General features: G+C 30.6%; 1 protein-coding gene across 1 annotated transcript; it reads right to left on the bottom strand.

The window, feature by feature from the left end:
- Window positions 1-5,574: 5,574 nt before the first annotated feature.
- On the bottom strand, window positions 5,575-15,122 carry LOC124821564 (puromycin-sensitive aminopeptidase). Its single transcript, XM_088103236.1, has 32 exons — window positions 14,941-15,122; window positions 14,118-14,198; window positions 13,959-14,003; window positions 13,654-13,794; window positions 13,489-13,564; window positions 13,285-13,361; window positions 12,860-12,973; window positions 12,658-12,732; window positions 12,452-12,559; window positions 12,153-12,365; window positions 11,977-12,038; window positions 11,813-11,840; window positions 11,640-11,726; window positions 11,263-11,288; window positions 10,980-11,043; window positions 10,795-10,875; window positions 10,579-10,626; window positions 10,438-10,456; window positions 10,271-10,275; window positions 10,161-10,172; window positions 10,024-10,080; window positions 9,824-9,933; window positions 9,667-9,747; window positions 9,363-9,546; window positions 7,629-7,777; window positions 7,404-7,542; window positions 7,160-7,306; window positions 6,980-7,061; window positions 6,729-6,904; window positions 6,248-6,475; window positions 6,065-6,136; window positions 5,575-5,967 (listed from the first exon to the last, which is right to left on the bottom strand). The coding sequence occupies exons 1-32, from the start codon at window positions 15,016-15,018 to the stop codon at window positions 5,887-5,889; spliced, it is 2,946 nt and encodes a 981-aa protein (XP_087959362.1). The 5' UTR covers window positions 15,019-15,122; the 3' UTR covers window positions 5,575-5,886.
- Between the last annotated feature and the right edge of the window lie 2,905 nt (window positions 15,123-18,027).

Below are 18,027 nucleotides of genomic sequence, written 5' to 3'. Positions count from 1 at the left end.
GAAGACCCAGTTCTTGCTTTTTTATTTATGCTTTTTTTTTCCTTTTTTACCAAACTACCCTTCACATTTTCTTATATAATTTTATACATGCAAATAAATTCAATAAGTAATTCAAAAGTATCACCTAATATGGGTTAATTGTAGAAACTGATTTTATTATTTGTTAAATATAAATAAATAATTGGTGTTGTTGATGGAGAGAGAGAGAGAGAGAGAGAGGAGTGGTTGTTTACGTTAGCGGGAGTGCACGTGTGCACACCCATTTTCTGGATGACTTTGGTTTCGTGCGCAGCACCATCCCACTCACCTCTGTGGGCCCAGCTTACCAATGTGGGACCACCATAGCTCGTGTGGGCCCAATCTTCTTCTCCCTTTTCCCTCTTTTACCAGCCCCGCCACCACTTTCAAATTACTTGCACGAATGCTCAATCTCCATTTTTTTATTTATTTATTTATCACTCATTTCACGATGGGATAATATTATTAATTATTCTCCCTCAAATTCAGGCCCTAAACATCTTTATGATCCTAACTCAAATCTTTTCATTCTCTTTTTCTTCGTTAAGCCTTTTTTATATCATCATTAGCGTACCCTTTTAGTCTTTCTTTAATTCTCTCATCAGAAATATGGGGTCAAGTTTTCGGTGGCTATTTTGATACCGATACAAGAGTATTTTTCATCAAAAATAGTTGGGTTGAAGTTAGATAGAGTAGAGCATAATAAATTAGTTTATCTAGGAGACAAATTCTTTAATTTTCTTAAGTTAATATGGGTTATACAAGTGTTAAGAAAAGTTGATATTTTGAAATGATAAGAAATATTTTAGCTGTGAATATGTTGGTGTTTTGTCCTTAGGAAATGCATGAAAAAAAGGTATTTTATGTGAATTTGAGTTGTCTACGAGGTTGAAATTTGGGTGTGTGGTTGAACTAACATGCTTGGAAAATACAAAGCATGAAACAACTCCCCCGTTTTGGAAACTGGGTTTTTAGCTAAAAGGATAATTTCTAGAACTGTAGTCTTTTCACTCCACTCTTGTGTTGCCACGAGTAATGATTTTTTATTTATTTTCTTTTTAATTTTCATCTTTATGTTTGACAAAACCAACGGGAAGAAAAATCAGATCTCTAACGTGTCATGTTTATGAATATTAAATATTAAACTCACATGGATAACAGAAAACTTAAATAATCAATTTATTTGATGTATAAAAAGAAAAAATTAGAGCTTATCCAAAAGAAAAATGCTCGAATTATATAAGTAAATAAAGTGAAATGGTTTGAGAAACAGTGTGGTCACTACTAGGTTTGTAACGAAAAGGCAAAGCTTTGACATGTGATTGCTTTTGTTTTTTGCCTCCCAAAAGTAATCCTAAGCTTTTTAATTATTACCCTATGTCTACATGTTCTGCACTTCGTTTTAGATTTTTTCTTTTTCAAAATAAACTTCATCAAGAGCAAAAAATAAGTAAAATAAACACTTACTTCAAATAGCTAATAATAATGACATATATCTTATCATAAATAATAACAATAATATCAAATTGACAAAATTAGTTACGATTATAGTTAATATAGTAATATTTCTCTAATAAATATATTTTGGGACTAACCTAAGATAATGAGAGTTATTGAATCTTGTTCGATCTCATTCTTTAGCATGTTTATTGGATCTTATTGGATCAGATAGGTACAATTTATTTTTAACAAGACAATATATTTTTTTAATTAGGGAATTGATTAGAGGATAGATATTGTTTTGAAAACAAAAAATCCTACATTTTCAGTACTTTAACACATAAGATCTATAAAATACAAAAATAATTTATCTATACAACAAATATTCACTAACATACAATCAATAATCTTTCATTGTTTCACGTCCCTTCTATCTACACTATCTTCTACTCATATATAACACACAATCATTGTAGATAGATAAACCACAATCAAACACTAAAAAAAGATAAATTAGCGTGATTATAACCAAGTATATAATTTATAAATTATCTCACAGTGAAGATCTCATCAAATTTTAATTTAACCATTTTAATATTTCTCCATTGATTATATTTGTATTTGATTCATGTACATATTTGTTATCTACATTTAAGTAAAAACTCTTTTAATATCTTTGGAAAATTAGTATGATGGGTGAGTTTATATTAGTTAGGAAATAGGCTTATTAAAGATATAATTAATTTATTTTGCATCTTAATTATTTTAGTGAAAATAAAGTCTTTGTTAGCACTTGTATTAGTTAAAAGGGATCGGGTATGCCCTATGTTAAAAAGTTGTTTAAATTATGTAAATATAAATATATATTTAATCATAAACATTATAAAAAATTTATTTACATTTTAATTTTTGCAGTAGGTATGCCCTATATTTAAACTGTTTAAATATTTAATTTATTTGTTTGTTAAATTATATAAGTTAATATTATAATTTTTAATTACTAAATTTATAATAGTATTTAGTAAAATAAATAAACAATTTGATTATATTGTTGTAAAAGAAAAGTAGGTCAAGTCTATTTAGTTTGATGGTAGTCCAATAAATATATAAAATATAAAGAAATAATAAAATATATTTAAGTGAGTCAACTTATTAAATCACCAAGGTGTAATGAATTTAGCTTGATCATAAAAATTTTGATTCATAAAAAGAAATTAGTTAAACAGACTCATTTTTAGTTTAATTAGTTGTAAGTCAACTTATATGAATCAGATTAAACCACTTCAACACTTCTACCATTCTCATGTCAATACTAGTTTTTGTTTTTATATTTTTATTTTAAATTACTAAATTATTTATGATTTATTAAGTAATTTAGCAAACTTATATTAATTTTTTATTATTATTAGTTTGTGTAAATTATTTTAAGACACAATTTTAATCATTTTTATTTATTTTTTATAATTATATGATCTTTATATCACACTAATATTTGATACTCTCATTAGATATTATATAATTATATTTTTCTTCATATAATTTTGATAATAAACATTTATAATATTATATTTTATTTCTTGTAATTTTTATTTTATAAAAGAAAAGTATTTAATTAATATTTGAAATATTGAATAGACGACTATGAACATGGATACAAATATACTCATTCTCAATTCTCAATTATAATAGGGATAAGACAAAAATAACATATTCCATCACTATTAAAACAAAAATGAGAATAAATATTTATTTTAAGAATGAGAATAAAATACTCCTACATTTATCCATCACTACTCTTTTTCTTTTCTTTTGTCTTTTCTTGAAGAAAAAGAAATAGTTAAAGGAAATGAAAGTATTTTACCTTCCTTTTTCATCCTATTACGGGTAAATTATCAGTTCCTATAATTGGATTATAAGACAATACACTATAAGAAGAAAATTGTGAAGGGCTATGTTGCCTAGGTTGTCATGTTTTGATGCCATGAAACATGGTGATTGTCATCTTGCCAGCATGTGATTATAGTCTAAATGTAATTAATTAATTAATTTTTTTTATTGCTTGAATTGGTGTTGGTAGTAGTTGTTGGTATGATATGAGGAAGAAAGGTTGAAAAGAGTGGGGTAGGAATAATAATAAAAGTCATAGATAGATTCTTTTCCCTTTTGCTTGTGTCGTAGGGCAACTGAAATAACAATTAAACTGAAGACTTTTTGAGGCTATAATTAATCTAAGTTTAGATAGCAATCTTGTTAGATAAATGGGGACACCTTTTTCATCATTGGACAGATATCAATTTTATCATTGTGCTACTTAATTTTCTTTATGACCCCACCTTTTTTCTTTGACTTATACAAATCCAAACAATTACAAATACCATTTTCATACAATACAACCATAAACCTTTCCTAGCTAATTTATTATACAATTAAGAAGCCGAAAATATAGTCTCAAATTTTTAATTACGCTTAATTAAGATTACAAAGCAGTTATTCTTCTGTATAATATTAATGCAGAACAACATTCTTGAAAGTGTTTCACAGAGTAAATTTCTTCAAAGAATTGTTTGGATTAAGCTCATTAGCTTTTTTTTAGTAGTGTGTAAACTAGTTAATTTATAGGATTGAGTGAAACAATGACAATTTACATAACGTATTATGTGTTAATTAATGAAATTTGGTGCTAACGATAAATTTATTATTCTCCAATTAACCATATTGATATTTAATTATCCTAGTCTAAGTATTTATTAAGGGTAGAATATTAAAAATATTGATTTTTTTTAGAAATACCAATTTTAATACGGGCAAATTCTAGAAGTAATACAAACTCATCTAACTCGAAGATATATGTAAAAAAATTTATATAAAATAAATAAATTGTATAAATAGTAATATAAACACAATTTGTAACATAGGAAAATACTAAATTGTTTAATATGACCAAAATAGCTCTAATAAATACTGTTAAGTGTCACTATCTTCTCACAATTTTAACAAATTTCAATCTTATCATTTTCTCCATACTTATTCAAAAGTGGTCTTTAAAGCTATATTTAGCATAACATTTATATCTTTATTTAGTAGCTGACAAATTTGTTTAAACTTAGCAGGAATGGTTGATATACAAGGTTCATATAAAGATATTAAATAATATTTTTTTTAAACACTAGATTCTAACTCTGTATTTTTTATTACCTTTAATTATATTAATTTTTTATTTTTACTAAAATAAGTAAATTTTAAATATAAGATAGAAATTGTTAAAATTGATAATGATAGATAATAATTAGTTTTATGGTAATTTTATATTACAATTATTATATTGACTAATACAATAAAAGTATCTTTTTGGGGTAACTATGATATTCATACGAAGTATCTATCCGTATGAAAGTATGATATCCACCTAAGCATACAATACTTTTTATTCTATTTTATCTTTGACTGTAAAAATTAAAAAAAAATGAAATTCATTAGAACTAGAATTATAAATACTTCCAAGATATATATTCAGCAATAAATTCAAATTATATAAAAGTTGACATTAGCATACTATTTTAATATTTTATTTTATCAGCTACTTGGTAATTTTACTAATATAATAAGCTAGTTCAACAAATTTCAATTATTAGCTATCAAATTTCAGTTCTCATCTGACTTGATAGTTTTATCAAATTTTATGTTATGGAGAGTGAGTAAAACTTCAAGAATGACAATTTCTCTAAATGTATGCCAGTAATGGCGACAAATGTCGTAATTTGCTTTCAGCCACCAGTCTTATTTATGGAGAGAAGATACTTAGATGGAGATGTAGATATTAAAAAAACTAACTGTTTTGACTTTCTCACAGTTAAAGTCGATTACAGATATCAGAATGCGACAACGTATACAGCTAACTAATACACTTATGTACACAAACCAAGCATCTATCTTTTATAAATGTTTGTCGTACATCCTATGTACTCAAATTAGGTCTGAAATATAGGATCAGGTTAGAAGGAAGGTACAAATGGTGTTATTGCAGTCGTACATTGGTAAAAAAATAATGCAAAATGCAGTGTTTTTTCAGACTTCCGTTTTTAAAATAGTTTGAAGAAACAAATAACACACAATCAGTCGCACCAATATTTTCTAATAAAATTATCAATATAATCAAAAAGTAAAAAGACGGTATAATCATATCCAAACAATCGTTTTTAAGTACCAAGATCAATTAGTTCACATTTTATTATGGCGTAAAGCACTAAAGTCCTATGAAAATCGATATTAGAGGTCATCCCAAGTTAAGAGGTGCATGCAAAAAGAGAAGCGCCCGTTGTTGCGCCAAAGCTTGCACAGGATAGAGATCGTTGTAACAATTGCTTTCGCCACAAATACACCATAACCGTCTAAAAGATAGCTTGGCTGTTTTCTTCGTGTCAGTCACACTCAAACAGCTAAGCTTTTCGAGGCTATCTCATACACATTCTCCGACAGTCCATTACTAGACACGATATTCTCCAATTGAGCCTGAAAAACGCCATATTTTTTCACCAAAGCTAATACAGAGACAATTCAATAAAAAGAGAAGATGAGCTAATGTGAAAAAATAATAAAAGTTTATTACCTTCGCAAGACTTTGTCTGCTTTCGTCATAACGCTTCCATCTTGAGAAGGCTGACACCATTCTTGAGGCAACCTGCATTCCTCCAAACCAATAAATTGTCAAATACAACATAAGGATCATGAAGCAATAATACACACAAACGAACTAATATGTAACTTAAAAAGAAGGATAATGTGAAATGACCTGAGGATTTAGCTTGTCTAGTAGCAGCACAATTTCTCCCAAAAACTTGTAGCCTGATCCATCCTTCGCGTGAAAGTTCACCGGAGACCCACAGAAACCTCCAATGAGAGAGTACACTTTGTTGGGATTGCGCAGGTCAAATGCTGGGTGGTCTAGCAGTTTCCGCACATTCTCGACATTACCAGGAATATCAGACGATGATTGCAGAGCAAACCATTTGTTCACCACCTGGAAAGGTAAGCAACTTGAGAGACATATGCACACATATAACTTGAGAGATTGTATAGTAGATAGGTAAAAACAGATGTTAATGAAGAAAGCACTATGCCTTTCGCAAATAATGGTTGGTATGAAAATCGTTAGCATCTTAAGTTTAATCCAGCCAGGACGTTAAGGTTTATAACACACATAGGAGATAGCCAACTAATGGAGAAAACAAAAACTTAATTCCAAAAATAGTCATAACGATCGAGATATTTACCAAGAAATCATGCTTCCACTTTCCGTAAAAATCAGCTAGAAAATCATCACGGGTTTTACCGGGTGTCTGGGCTATGGCAACCAAAGCGGCGAATTGTTCAGTCATGTTAGTGGCAGTTTTGTACTCTTGAATTGCAAGCTCGGTGAATTCTTGTTCCTCGAGGCATCCAAGATAAGCTACAAAAAAGAAAATGATCTTGCTGCAATCATCCATGTAACTGTAAACTAGTATGTAGCAAGAGAAATGTATACCAAGAGCAATATTCTTCAGAGCACGCCTGGCCAAGTTTGGGTGATCAAAGACATAATCTTCTGAGCTCCTATTATATAATACCTGTAAAAAGGTAAATAACCATAGCTGTTATTGGGGAGATTCGTAGAATGAAGAAAAATATTTTAAAATTCTAGACTGCTTCAGACAGCAAGTCATACTGTTGTGTGGAACTCTGATCTCAGTTCACTGGCTAGCTGTTTCCTGATGAAAGTACGAACAGCATGAACAGCATCTGGATCTGCAACATCCATCATGTCCATTATTTCTCCTACCCCGGGCAGAGTTATTGCCTTTGCCACAAATTCCTAGATGATAAAAGAGCATAAAGTTCAATTAGTGAAATAATATGACAAAAACCAATCAACAAAGAATATTACAAAGAAAATATTGTGCTAAGCATACTTTGTCCAGACTTAAGTCACATAGAATACGTTTGAACCCAACAACAAAGTTGGGATTCAAAACCAATGGTTTGTTATGTTGAAAATCATCCACCAAGTTAAGCATCAACTTCCGTGCCAAAACTTGTCCAGCTTCCCAACTGAATCATTTGAATCAGCCATTTAACAAATTCCCATCGAGCTATCAAATAAAAAAGAATAAATTGCAACTTCAGAGGAGACAAACCGGTTGAATTCATCAGAATCATTAGCTAGCAGGAAAAACAGGTCGCTCTCAGTGAGATCAGATTCCAGACGAACAGGAGCACTGTATCCCCTTAACAAAGAAGGAACAGGCTTCTCAAATATATCAGTGAATATAAATTCTTCCTCTTTCTACACCAGATACAAATAAAATTATCAGTTAGTCACGAATATCAAAAAGCTTACCCATGCTCCGCATTTCAACAAAAACCTACGGCTACTGGGACATAAGTTATGCAACAATATTAGGTAGATATATCCATTATTACAATTTCAGTGCCATTTTTCTTCAACCCAGTTATTTAACATGTATGCACGTACTATGTAATGAAACAAATGACACTTTTACTTTGTAGTATATCTGTTGTCATAATAACTATATGTTCATAATTTAACTAAACAAGGTAATGGATCCAGAAAACTTCAGTGGAGAAAACGCAGGATAAAAACATTTGTAAATTTTAAAGAATGGAAGAACGATGAGAACGCTACAATTTGGCACGAGGAGGAGATGACTGGACAAATGAATTTGTTCATTAAAAGAGGAAAAAGGTCAGTGCTTGGACTCATTGACTGATTTGACTCACTTTTGGGAAAAAATTGTTAGCTTGAAATATATTTTCATAAGCCTTTTTAGGGTAGCAAAAAAAACTGATAATATAGATACAGAAAATTTTGAAAAATGTGGAGTCCATCAAAGACTATAAAGTAGAAAATATTTCCGGTGACGTAAACCAAGCCACAACTTCCATCCCCAACATTCCCATCCTAAAACAGTTTGCAATGGGTAGGATTTCCAGGGAAACTCCACTGAAAATTGCTTTAATATTTCAGTTCTGGACGGAATAAACCTACATATTCTGAAATTAAAAAAATTCTGACAGGTGTAAAATTAAGAATAATGCAAATCATTAGAACTTCCTCAACCTTAAAGAAGTTCAAGATTGTAGTAACCAATGAAGTCACCTTCAAACAGTACTTATTTCCCTTGAAGAGAGGAAAGAGAAGAAGGGTGGCAATTGCAATTGTATATTATCCACCTGCTACAGAGTACATGTCAAAAACCTGCCTGACAGGTATAGTTACCTTAAAACCACAGTTTGGCCAGTGTGATTGGAAACCAGCCAGGTAACCAGTCCATGAACTCAGAAAAATACGGATGATTTTGAGAACCAGCCAACCAGTTCTGAGAACAAGTTGGAACGTTTTTGAGATGATTTTTAATTTAATATCATATGTTTTAAACATAAAGAAAAACGACTTAATTTTCTTTCAATTTTTAATTTAATATATGTTTTGAAGAAGATTACAACTAGGTATAAATTACTATATCAATTTTATAAAATTAATTTACTTTTACTCATTTATATTAATCTGTCATTTTATTTTGTATTCTACATGTAAACTGGGTTATTATAACTGGCCATTGATGTATTTTATTAAAATTTAAACTTAACTATCATGATATATTTCATTTGGAGTTTTATATATACTTTGAATCTTAAGACTGCATAATGATGTTTTATTTAGATTTTGTTGTTACAAATTTCTTGTACTCATTTAATATTATTTCAATGACTATTTAATTAATACTGATTCTACCACTGTTAAATCATTAATCCTTGGACCAGTGTCTAAACTAGTTTCGTGCAGGTCTGGTTTTAAAAAATGACTTACAAAGTTCAAATAAACACGAGACAGAAGTTATAAATATAACCTTGGTGACTCTAAGGACTGTAGTGCAGACTGGTTGAACATTGTTTGAAACAGATTGCAGAGTCCCGTTGTGATAAAGATTTAAAAGAGGAAGGTCCTTGCCGGTGGAATCAAGCAAACCCACTGCAACAGGAATGAACATGGGTTCCTTAACCGCTTGTCCTGGAGTAGGTGGTATCTCTTGGCTGCAAAAATGTCCTCATCAAACATACTAAAGACAACCACAAATAAAATCCAAGGCTGGTATACCTTTAAATCACTCAATCAAAAAGGAGAAACCAAAAGTTGAAGTTTTGTTTGTGTACCTAATCTTCAAAGAAAAAGTATGTGCTTCTGAATTATAAGAAGTGCTTACTTTGACAACAGGGGTCCCAGCTTGAGAATACCTGAACATTTGCTCGTAAGTTAATACAAACTAGTATAAGATAGCAGTGAGGAAAAAATGATGCCATAAATACACACCATAACGAGAAATTTGCAAAATCAGCATCATTTGCATCCCGCATGGCAAAGAAAAAATCTTCACATGTTACAGCATGACCATCATGTCTCTTGAAATAAAGATCCATGCCCTGAAATATGCGGAGTTTGTAAGAGTTGAACTTTAAATTAAGACATAGCAGGTAACACGGTTGATATAGGCATTAGATAAACATTCTTACTTTTCGGAACCCTTGACTTCCTAATAAGGTTTTGTACATTCTGACAACTTCAGCCCCCTGTTACATAGGATCATAAGAACAAAATGCCACACAGAAGGATGTAGAGGGACTAAAAACTGTAGTGATTATGGTCAAACCTTTTCATAGACCTGCAGAAAAGAACGACACCATTATAAACAATTCAATAGCTTAATAAGAAAAAAAAAATAGAGACAAAAAAGTGTCAACCAAAGAATCTGAAACATACCGTAACTATATTTTGACATAGACAATAGGGCCACATCAGAAATTAGTCCACATGTGTTGGCAAAATGATAGATAAATCAGTAGAGCACAACAAATTATTACATAATATAGTAAAATTTTCAAATACGATATTGTCTCAATTATTTAAGTTCTGAAAATATGGCATGCCTGTGTAGAAGTTGTCCATCTGTCAACATAGAGAAAAAAAAAATATGAACACATACTTAAAAGCACGTATAGTAAGGGGAATGAGGGCAAAATATATTTTTGGAGACAAAAGATGAGGGGAAATGATTTCCATATTCTAACCTTGATATAAGAATGTGGTCGCACTGGATGGGCCATGGGACCGGCATCCTGAAAAATTAGTTAAAAATATCAGAATACATACTACACCTGACATCATGGTATTTAACATTAAAAGAATAGTAAATAAGATAAATTATATAGATAAAATGAGAGGAACAGTCAGAAAAACGTCGCTGTAGAACTCAGAAATAATCATACACAAAAGGAAAAAGTAACCTGTGGAAACTGGTAATTTCTAAGATTAGAAACATCAGCAATTCGCTTTACAGTTCGACTTCCCATATCAGATGAAAATTCCTGCCAATTATCAATACATTGCATTGAGAAAAAAAAAATCTAACAGAAGAAAAGCATTGCATTGTCTAAATCGAAACATGGGAAACTGGGGAATGGAGGCTTGCCTGATCCCGAAAAACAGTGAGACCTTCTTTCAGGCTAAGCTGGAACCAGTCTCGACAAGTCACTCTGATATTATTAAATGAAATGCTTAATTCAAGTGTTACACACCCATGGCAATGAAAAGAAATAAACATATAATAGACAAATGTGCTGAAAAAACCCAGGATTACAATAAATTGAAATAGAACTTAGCAGGAAAAAGTTTTGGGACATTCTATGAATGGGAATAAAAAGAGCATAAAAATAACAAGAAAGGATAACAAGATCTATAGTGGATAACACCACCTGTTGCCAGTCCAGTTGTGGAAATACTGCAAAATAGACAGCAGATAAGCTCCAGTCATAATTAAGAAATATTCTATAGTCACAATTACAAGATAAACTATGCACACAATTAATAAAATTAGTTTTAGAAAAGTAACTCTTCAAAAATTATAATATCTAATAGTTTTAGAAATAAGCTCTAGTCACAATTAAGAAATAAGCTCTGGACACCATCAAGAAAATTACATTTGGAAAAGTAACTCTTCAAAAATTATAATATCTAATAGTTTTAGAAATAAGCTCTAGTCACAATTAAGAAATAAGCTCTGGACACCATCAAGAAAATTATATTTGGAAAAGTAACTCTTCAAAAATTATAATATCTAATAGTTACAAACCTCATGTCCAATAACCCCCAATATTGCAGCATAATCTGCATCAGTAGCAGTCTCTGGAGAGGCCAATACAAGCTTTGAATTGAAAATCTGATGATAAGAAGAAAAAAATTATGTAAATGTCAGAAGAGAACACAGATGACCAACAAAGAAAAGCTGACAAGTAGGGGTCTAACATTCAAGCTCTTGTTCTCCATTGCTCCCCTGTCCAACACAAAACAAGTATACCATATTACTTTTCTGCACTCTAACATTTCATGCTATCTCATCTTATCTCATTATATACAATGTAGGCAGGGTCACATCATTGAAATCTTAAAAACTGGTAGATGGAAATTACATGTTAAAATCTGGGACAGCAACAACATTGAAGAGATCCAGGTCATATTCAAGTCCAAAAACCTGTTCAGAAAGCATATGACAAGACAGAAAAATTCTTCAGTATTCCAAACAATGTATATTGTGACCATAAGTAGACCATCTGATTAAATGATTTAAAACTAAACAAGGACATACATCTTCATCCCACTTCATAGCTGCTTTCAGAGCATACATAGCATGTGCAGTCTTAGGGACATCTTCTTTAGGTGTCCATATCCTAAGGACCACATTCCGCCCTGAACGGGTAGTAAATATGTCATCTCTGCTCTCTAATTGTCCGGCAACTAAGGCAAACAGGTAACAAGGTTTCTTGAAGGGGTCCACCCAAACAGTGTAATGCCTCCCGCCCTGCCGTGTAGCATAAATATTGTCCATAAACAGTATACTAACAGTCTAGATAGCCTCCACAGCTATGCATTACAAGATAACATTACCTCTAGGTCACCATGCTCAACCAGGTTTCCATTAGACAACAACACTGGATACAGCGATTTATCAGCCTCAATTCGAACGGTATATTTTGCCATTATGTCAGGTCGATCCTGTTGGAAGGTAGAATCCATTAGTTTCATGTGAAAAACTTAATTTTATGAGTTAATATACAAACAGTTTATCATATTGATTGCCTTAAGATGACAACCTGATAAAATGTAATTTTACGGAAACCTTCAGCCTCACATTGAGTACAGAAATTCCCAGATGATTTGTAAAGTCCCTACAGGAAATCAAATTCATAGTCAACACAGCTTCCTCCCCTCAAGCCCCAAATTATGGTGATAAAAGAGGAAAAATAGCAATGAAATAAAGAAATAAACCATACAACAAGGAGAATTTTCATTAACCTCTAATGATGTATTTTTCTGTGGACAGATCTTAGTGACAATTTCAAGATCATATTTACCACTAGGAGGTGATAGGATTGTGAGATGCCGTGCATCCAAATGATAATCTTCCTCCTACAGATGAATGAAACAGAATTATTAACAAAGTTACAAGAGTAACACAACAATCTAAACCCAACCCATAACATAACTACCAATACAAAATGTTTCTGAAAGTAAAAACTATGGTTTTGACTAGGAAGCACAAATATAAAGTTTTTCCGGAAGTGAAAAACAACTAAGGTTTTAACAAGGAAGCATAAATGTGACGTTCATTACACAAAATTAAAATCAGCTGTAATCATATGAATTTCAGTGTCTGAAAAACTTGCAAGATGGCATTGAAAGTCAGCAGGTGATTGTGTACACACACACACAACATATACCTTCAAAGCCTTTCCATTCAGCTGAACTGAAACTAAAGATACATCTTCTCCATCTAAAACTAGAGGGGAGGAAGAACCTGGTGCACAAAATAGAGCAATTAGGAGTGAGTTAAATAAATATGAAAACTGGTAAATTACTTGGACAGAATAACTCGGTAGATTCAACAAGATACAAGTTCGTCACAAGGAAACATAATTATCTACCTTCAATGCGAGGATACACAGATATTTTAGAACTAACTATTGTCTTCTCCTCTCCCAAGGAAAATTCTAGATCCACCTGTAATAGTTACATGCAACACATGAACAAAGGAATCAATAAAATTTTAAAAGTAGCAACAACATGAATGAAAACTCCTGTAAACTTACATTGTCAAAGTAGTAATCAGGCCTCTTATAATCCTTTAAGAATATTTCCTTTGGTGTCTCCATATTAGATTCTTCAACTTGCTTTGGTAAATCCTCTGTGGCAACAGCACAAATTAGCCTCTTACTTACTTGCTTGACCCTCTGAAACAGAATAAGAACAAACAAGATCAGGTAACCAAATAAGCAGATTGTACATCAACGTTGAGTCCGAAAGAATCCATAGACATACGGTAAAAACAAACATCTTTAAAAATGCAACTAAATAAACTACAAAAGAAGGAAGTTCCAACACAAATTAAACTTACTGGTAATGAAGTATATAATGGGGAATACTTCTTTTGGAAATTAACCTGCAAAATCCATGTCAACAGTATTACATTCACATGAAACATTAAATGAGAGCATTATTTTTTTTTAAAGATACTTTTCATAGTGTATGGAGCTGCAAAAAGAAGGAAAGAAACCTCCGAAGCAACGCAATGCTTGTAACGGATGCTCCTTTTTGCTGTATTCTGAAAATAACCAACACCGCAATTAAGCTGAAGCTGCAAAGAAGGTGGTAATAATCATCATAATCCACAGAGGAGTAAGCAATATTGCAACATTCAACGTGTTATTCTCAATTGAAATTTTTTAAAAAATAAAACACAGACAAGAAATCTCCATACAGGGAGAATTTATCAAGTAAGAAAGTCATTAAGAAGAACAGTAAGAGCAAAATCAGATAAGACAACCTTCGTGTATAGTCAAAATTTAAAGTATTTTAATTTTTACATAACTTCTTAAAAAACTAACATGACTTAATTTGTTTAACCCATTTGTAATAAGATATGATTATTTATATTCACTTAGCATTTGATACGTGCAGGTACACTAGAAGCTATAACTCGAGTTCAGAAACTACTCAACATCAAATCCAACTTTCAAAAATGCAGGCTAAAAAAGACATCATGTCATTCAGGGATTGGAGTAATGAAAAAAGTGAACAAGTGTAGGAAATAAACAAAGCACGCACGAAAAAAAAAAAGTTTGCGTAACAACTGCCATACGTATAACAAAGAGTCTTCTATATTGAGTTAAAAATAATAATAATAATAATAATAATAATAATAATAATAATGATAATACGACAGGAGAAACAACACAAGTTCCTACGACCAAAAATCCATTTCTCTGAAAGATTTTCGTTATTCCAGAAACAAGAATTGCACATGGAGGCATGGTGGTGACGGATACGTAGAATCAGAACAAAAAACAAAGTTAAAAGGTGTATGTATGGATAATCACAGGAGCAGGGGAGATCAAACCCAGTAGAGTGTTCCTCGAAAGAGACAATCTCTTCGATGGCAGAACCAACCGTGCCATTTATCGCGAACCCCTAATTGAGAGTTATGAATTTCCACAAAAACAAAAACAAAAAAGACAACCCTTTTAAACCCTAGATCACCGTGATTTCTCGTTCTTATAAGCGGATGGGGATAAGAAGGGGTGATTTTGAATTATGGACATCAGAATTCAAAAACAAAAATAACAAAACCACGTAAAGTGATTGGATAAACTGATGCGAAATATCTTGAGTAAATAAAAATAAATAAATAAATAAATAAATATGGCTCAATTGCAGAAACGATGATGTTTGAGCTTCACCTCACCAGTTCTGCGATGAAAGTGCAATGAACGACGAAGAAACAAGATCGATGGAACAAGAATAAATAGAGAACGGAAGATATTGAAGTAATTATTTATTATTTTTATTCGAATTTAATTAATTAATTGAAAACTTAATCGTATCAAATGTAATTAGAATATATACTCGATGGATAAGCTCTGAGAAGAAGTAAAGTATAGATTTATTTACATTATAATGTTAATTGGTGTTGCTTCGCTTTCATTGGTTACCATTTTTTTACTAGTAAAATAATTTTTAACAGTGTTTGTTTTTCTCTTAAATTAAATAGTATGCTGATTTCCTTAATAATGTTAATTAATAGTATGCTGTTGTATTATTATTTTTTTCAAACTTGTATTGATATTGTATATTGTATATTGTATTAACTTAATGAGCTTGTGAAACGGTTGATATGCTGTTGTTATTCTAATTTATAATAATAATATACAGTTGTTATTGTGAGTTTTTTTCGAAACTTTTTTGTAAATTTAAATTTAATCATTGTGAATAACGTAACTTGCTTCCGTTTTGTTCGCAATGTTAAACTGAATTTCATTCAGGATTTTATTATTATTTTATATCCATACTATTTATTCTTGTGAACATATTGTTGGTGCTGCGTTTTTTTAAACATGCAAATTAGAAAAAAAAAACAAAAACTAATATTTTGTAAACAAGATTATTAAATTGTAAATAAAAATATTTACATAATTTTAACAAATAATATTATTTTTTTATAGAAGGAAACAGTAGACAGTTTTAACCAAAAGTAATATTTTTATTTTATTTATCTAACTAAAAAATATATTTTTATTTATTTTGAGTTCTGTCGCATACTTTTTTTTGTACTTTATTTTCAGGAAAAATAATTTTCTCTTGTGTTTGTTTGTTTGTATATTAATAAAATTATCTTTAAATGATTAAATATATTAAATAATACGTGTGCATAATTGATGTTTACGTGTTAAGTCATTGGCGTTTAGTTTTGTTTTTTTCATTTCTTGTTGTCCATTAAAAAGCTTTATTAAGATTAACCTCGTGGTCGTACTTTGAAACCGGGTTTTTTCTTCGTGTAACTTTAAGCTTTATATTAAAATGCCGATAATAAAAAACATAATTCTTAAAACTATTATTTTATTTTATTTTATTTTTGTAAAAATAACTTTTAAAATTACTTGTTCTGGAAATCTTTCAAAATAAGTTTTTCAAAAAATTTATAGCATTATTTTCATAAAAAAAAACTTATAAAATAAGATTTATAGAATGGGTTTTTGAAACATATAAAAATAATTTTGGTTTGAACCTTTTAAATTAAAATTTTTAGAACAAGATTTTCAAAATACATGTGATACCTTCTTGCATGAGTTTTTTAAAATAAAATTTCAACTTCAAATTTCTAGATTGCTGAATCCGATATATATACTTTCAGATTTGATAATGCATTTTGAATTATCAAATCTGAATTTAAATTTAAAAAACCCAAACACTAAACACTCCCAACCGCCACACCTTATTGGAGAACTACGAAAGTCATAAAACAAAGTTATACATCTTCTTATAATTCTTCTTTATTTTAATAATATTTCATAAGGACAAAAGTGGAATTTTAAAGTTAGGGGATGCATGAAGACAAAAGGTGGGTGCAGGAAGAAATGTCCCAATATGTATCATAATAGCCCAATAGTCCTCAGCTTTGCAACATGCATTGCAATAAAAGGGAAAGAATGTTGCTCCCTCCACCACCACAGTCTTCTCCCTCCACCTCCCCTTTACTATTTTGTCCCTCAGTAAAATTTTATTTTTAGAATTATTGTTTTTTAATTTTACTCATTTATAACATATTTCACTGATAAACTACGTAGTTCCTTGTATGAGTAAAATATTTTTCTGCAAAGCTCAGTGATCGTGAAAAGAATTATCAAGCAATCTTCCTCTTGCTTTCGGTGCAGTACGTGGTGCAGTGCGTTTGTGGTGTAATGTGCTTGTGGTGGTTCCTCTTCAGGTACGTAGTCATAATCCTTCCAATAATCCTAAACCCTAAACCCTAAACCCTTCCAATAATCCTTCCAATAATCTTTCCAATAATCCTTTAACCCTAAAACGTAAAATGAAAACGAAGCCTAAACGGATGACATCCTTCAACGGATGACATCCTTCAACGGATGTCAACATCCGTTTAAGGCAAAACGGATGTCGACATCCGTTTCGCCTTAAACGGATGTTGACATCCGTTGAAGGATGTCATCCGTTTAAGCTTTGTTTTAATTTTATGTTTCTGTTATTATTTTATTAGATATTTTAATATTTTGATTTATTATTTTTGAATATCTTTTTAATGTATTTTAATAATGTATATTTATATTAGTTTATATTTAAATATTAAAATATTAAAATAATAAAATAATAAAAATAAAAAATTTTAACTTTAAGAATATAATTGGAATTAAAGATAATTGGGGAGGTAGAGGGAGAAGGCTGTGGAGGTGGAGGAAGCAACACCAAAGAGAAAAGAAGGAAAAAAAATCCGAGGAACTCCATGACTGGTATAGAACAGAATTATAGATTATATTAAAAAATAATAATTTTCAAAGTTTTTCTTTCTGAGATGATAAAATAAATAAAAACAAATCCTGAAAATGCACTGTCAAACAAAAATAACGAGACTTTCTCATTTTAAAATGCTTGTGCAGATTTAAAATAATTCA

This window comes from Vigna umbellata, chromosome 1 (genome assembly GCF_029865625.1).
Source record: "Vigna umbellata cultivar VRB3 chromosome 1, Vumbellata_1.0, whole genome shotgun sequence".
Classification (NCBI taxonomy): domain Eukaryota; kingdom Viridiplantae; phylum Streptophyta; class Magnoliopsida; order Fabales; family Fabaceae; genus Vigna; species Vigna umbellata.
Note: the sequence above shows the minus strand (reverse complement) of the source record. Positions and strands in the feature narration are given on the sequence as shown.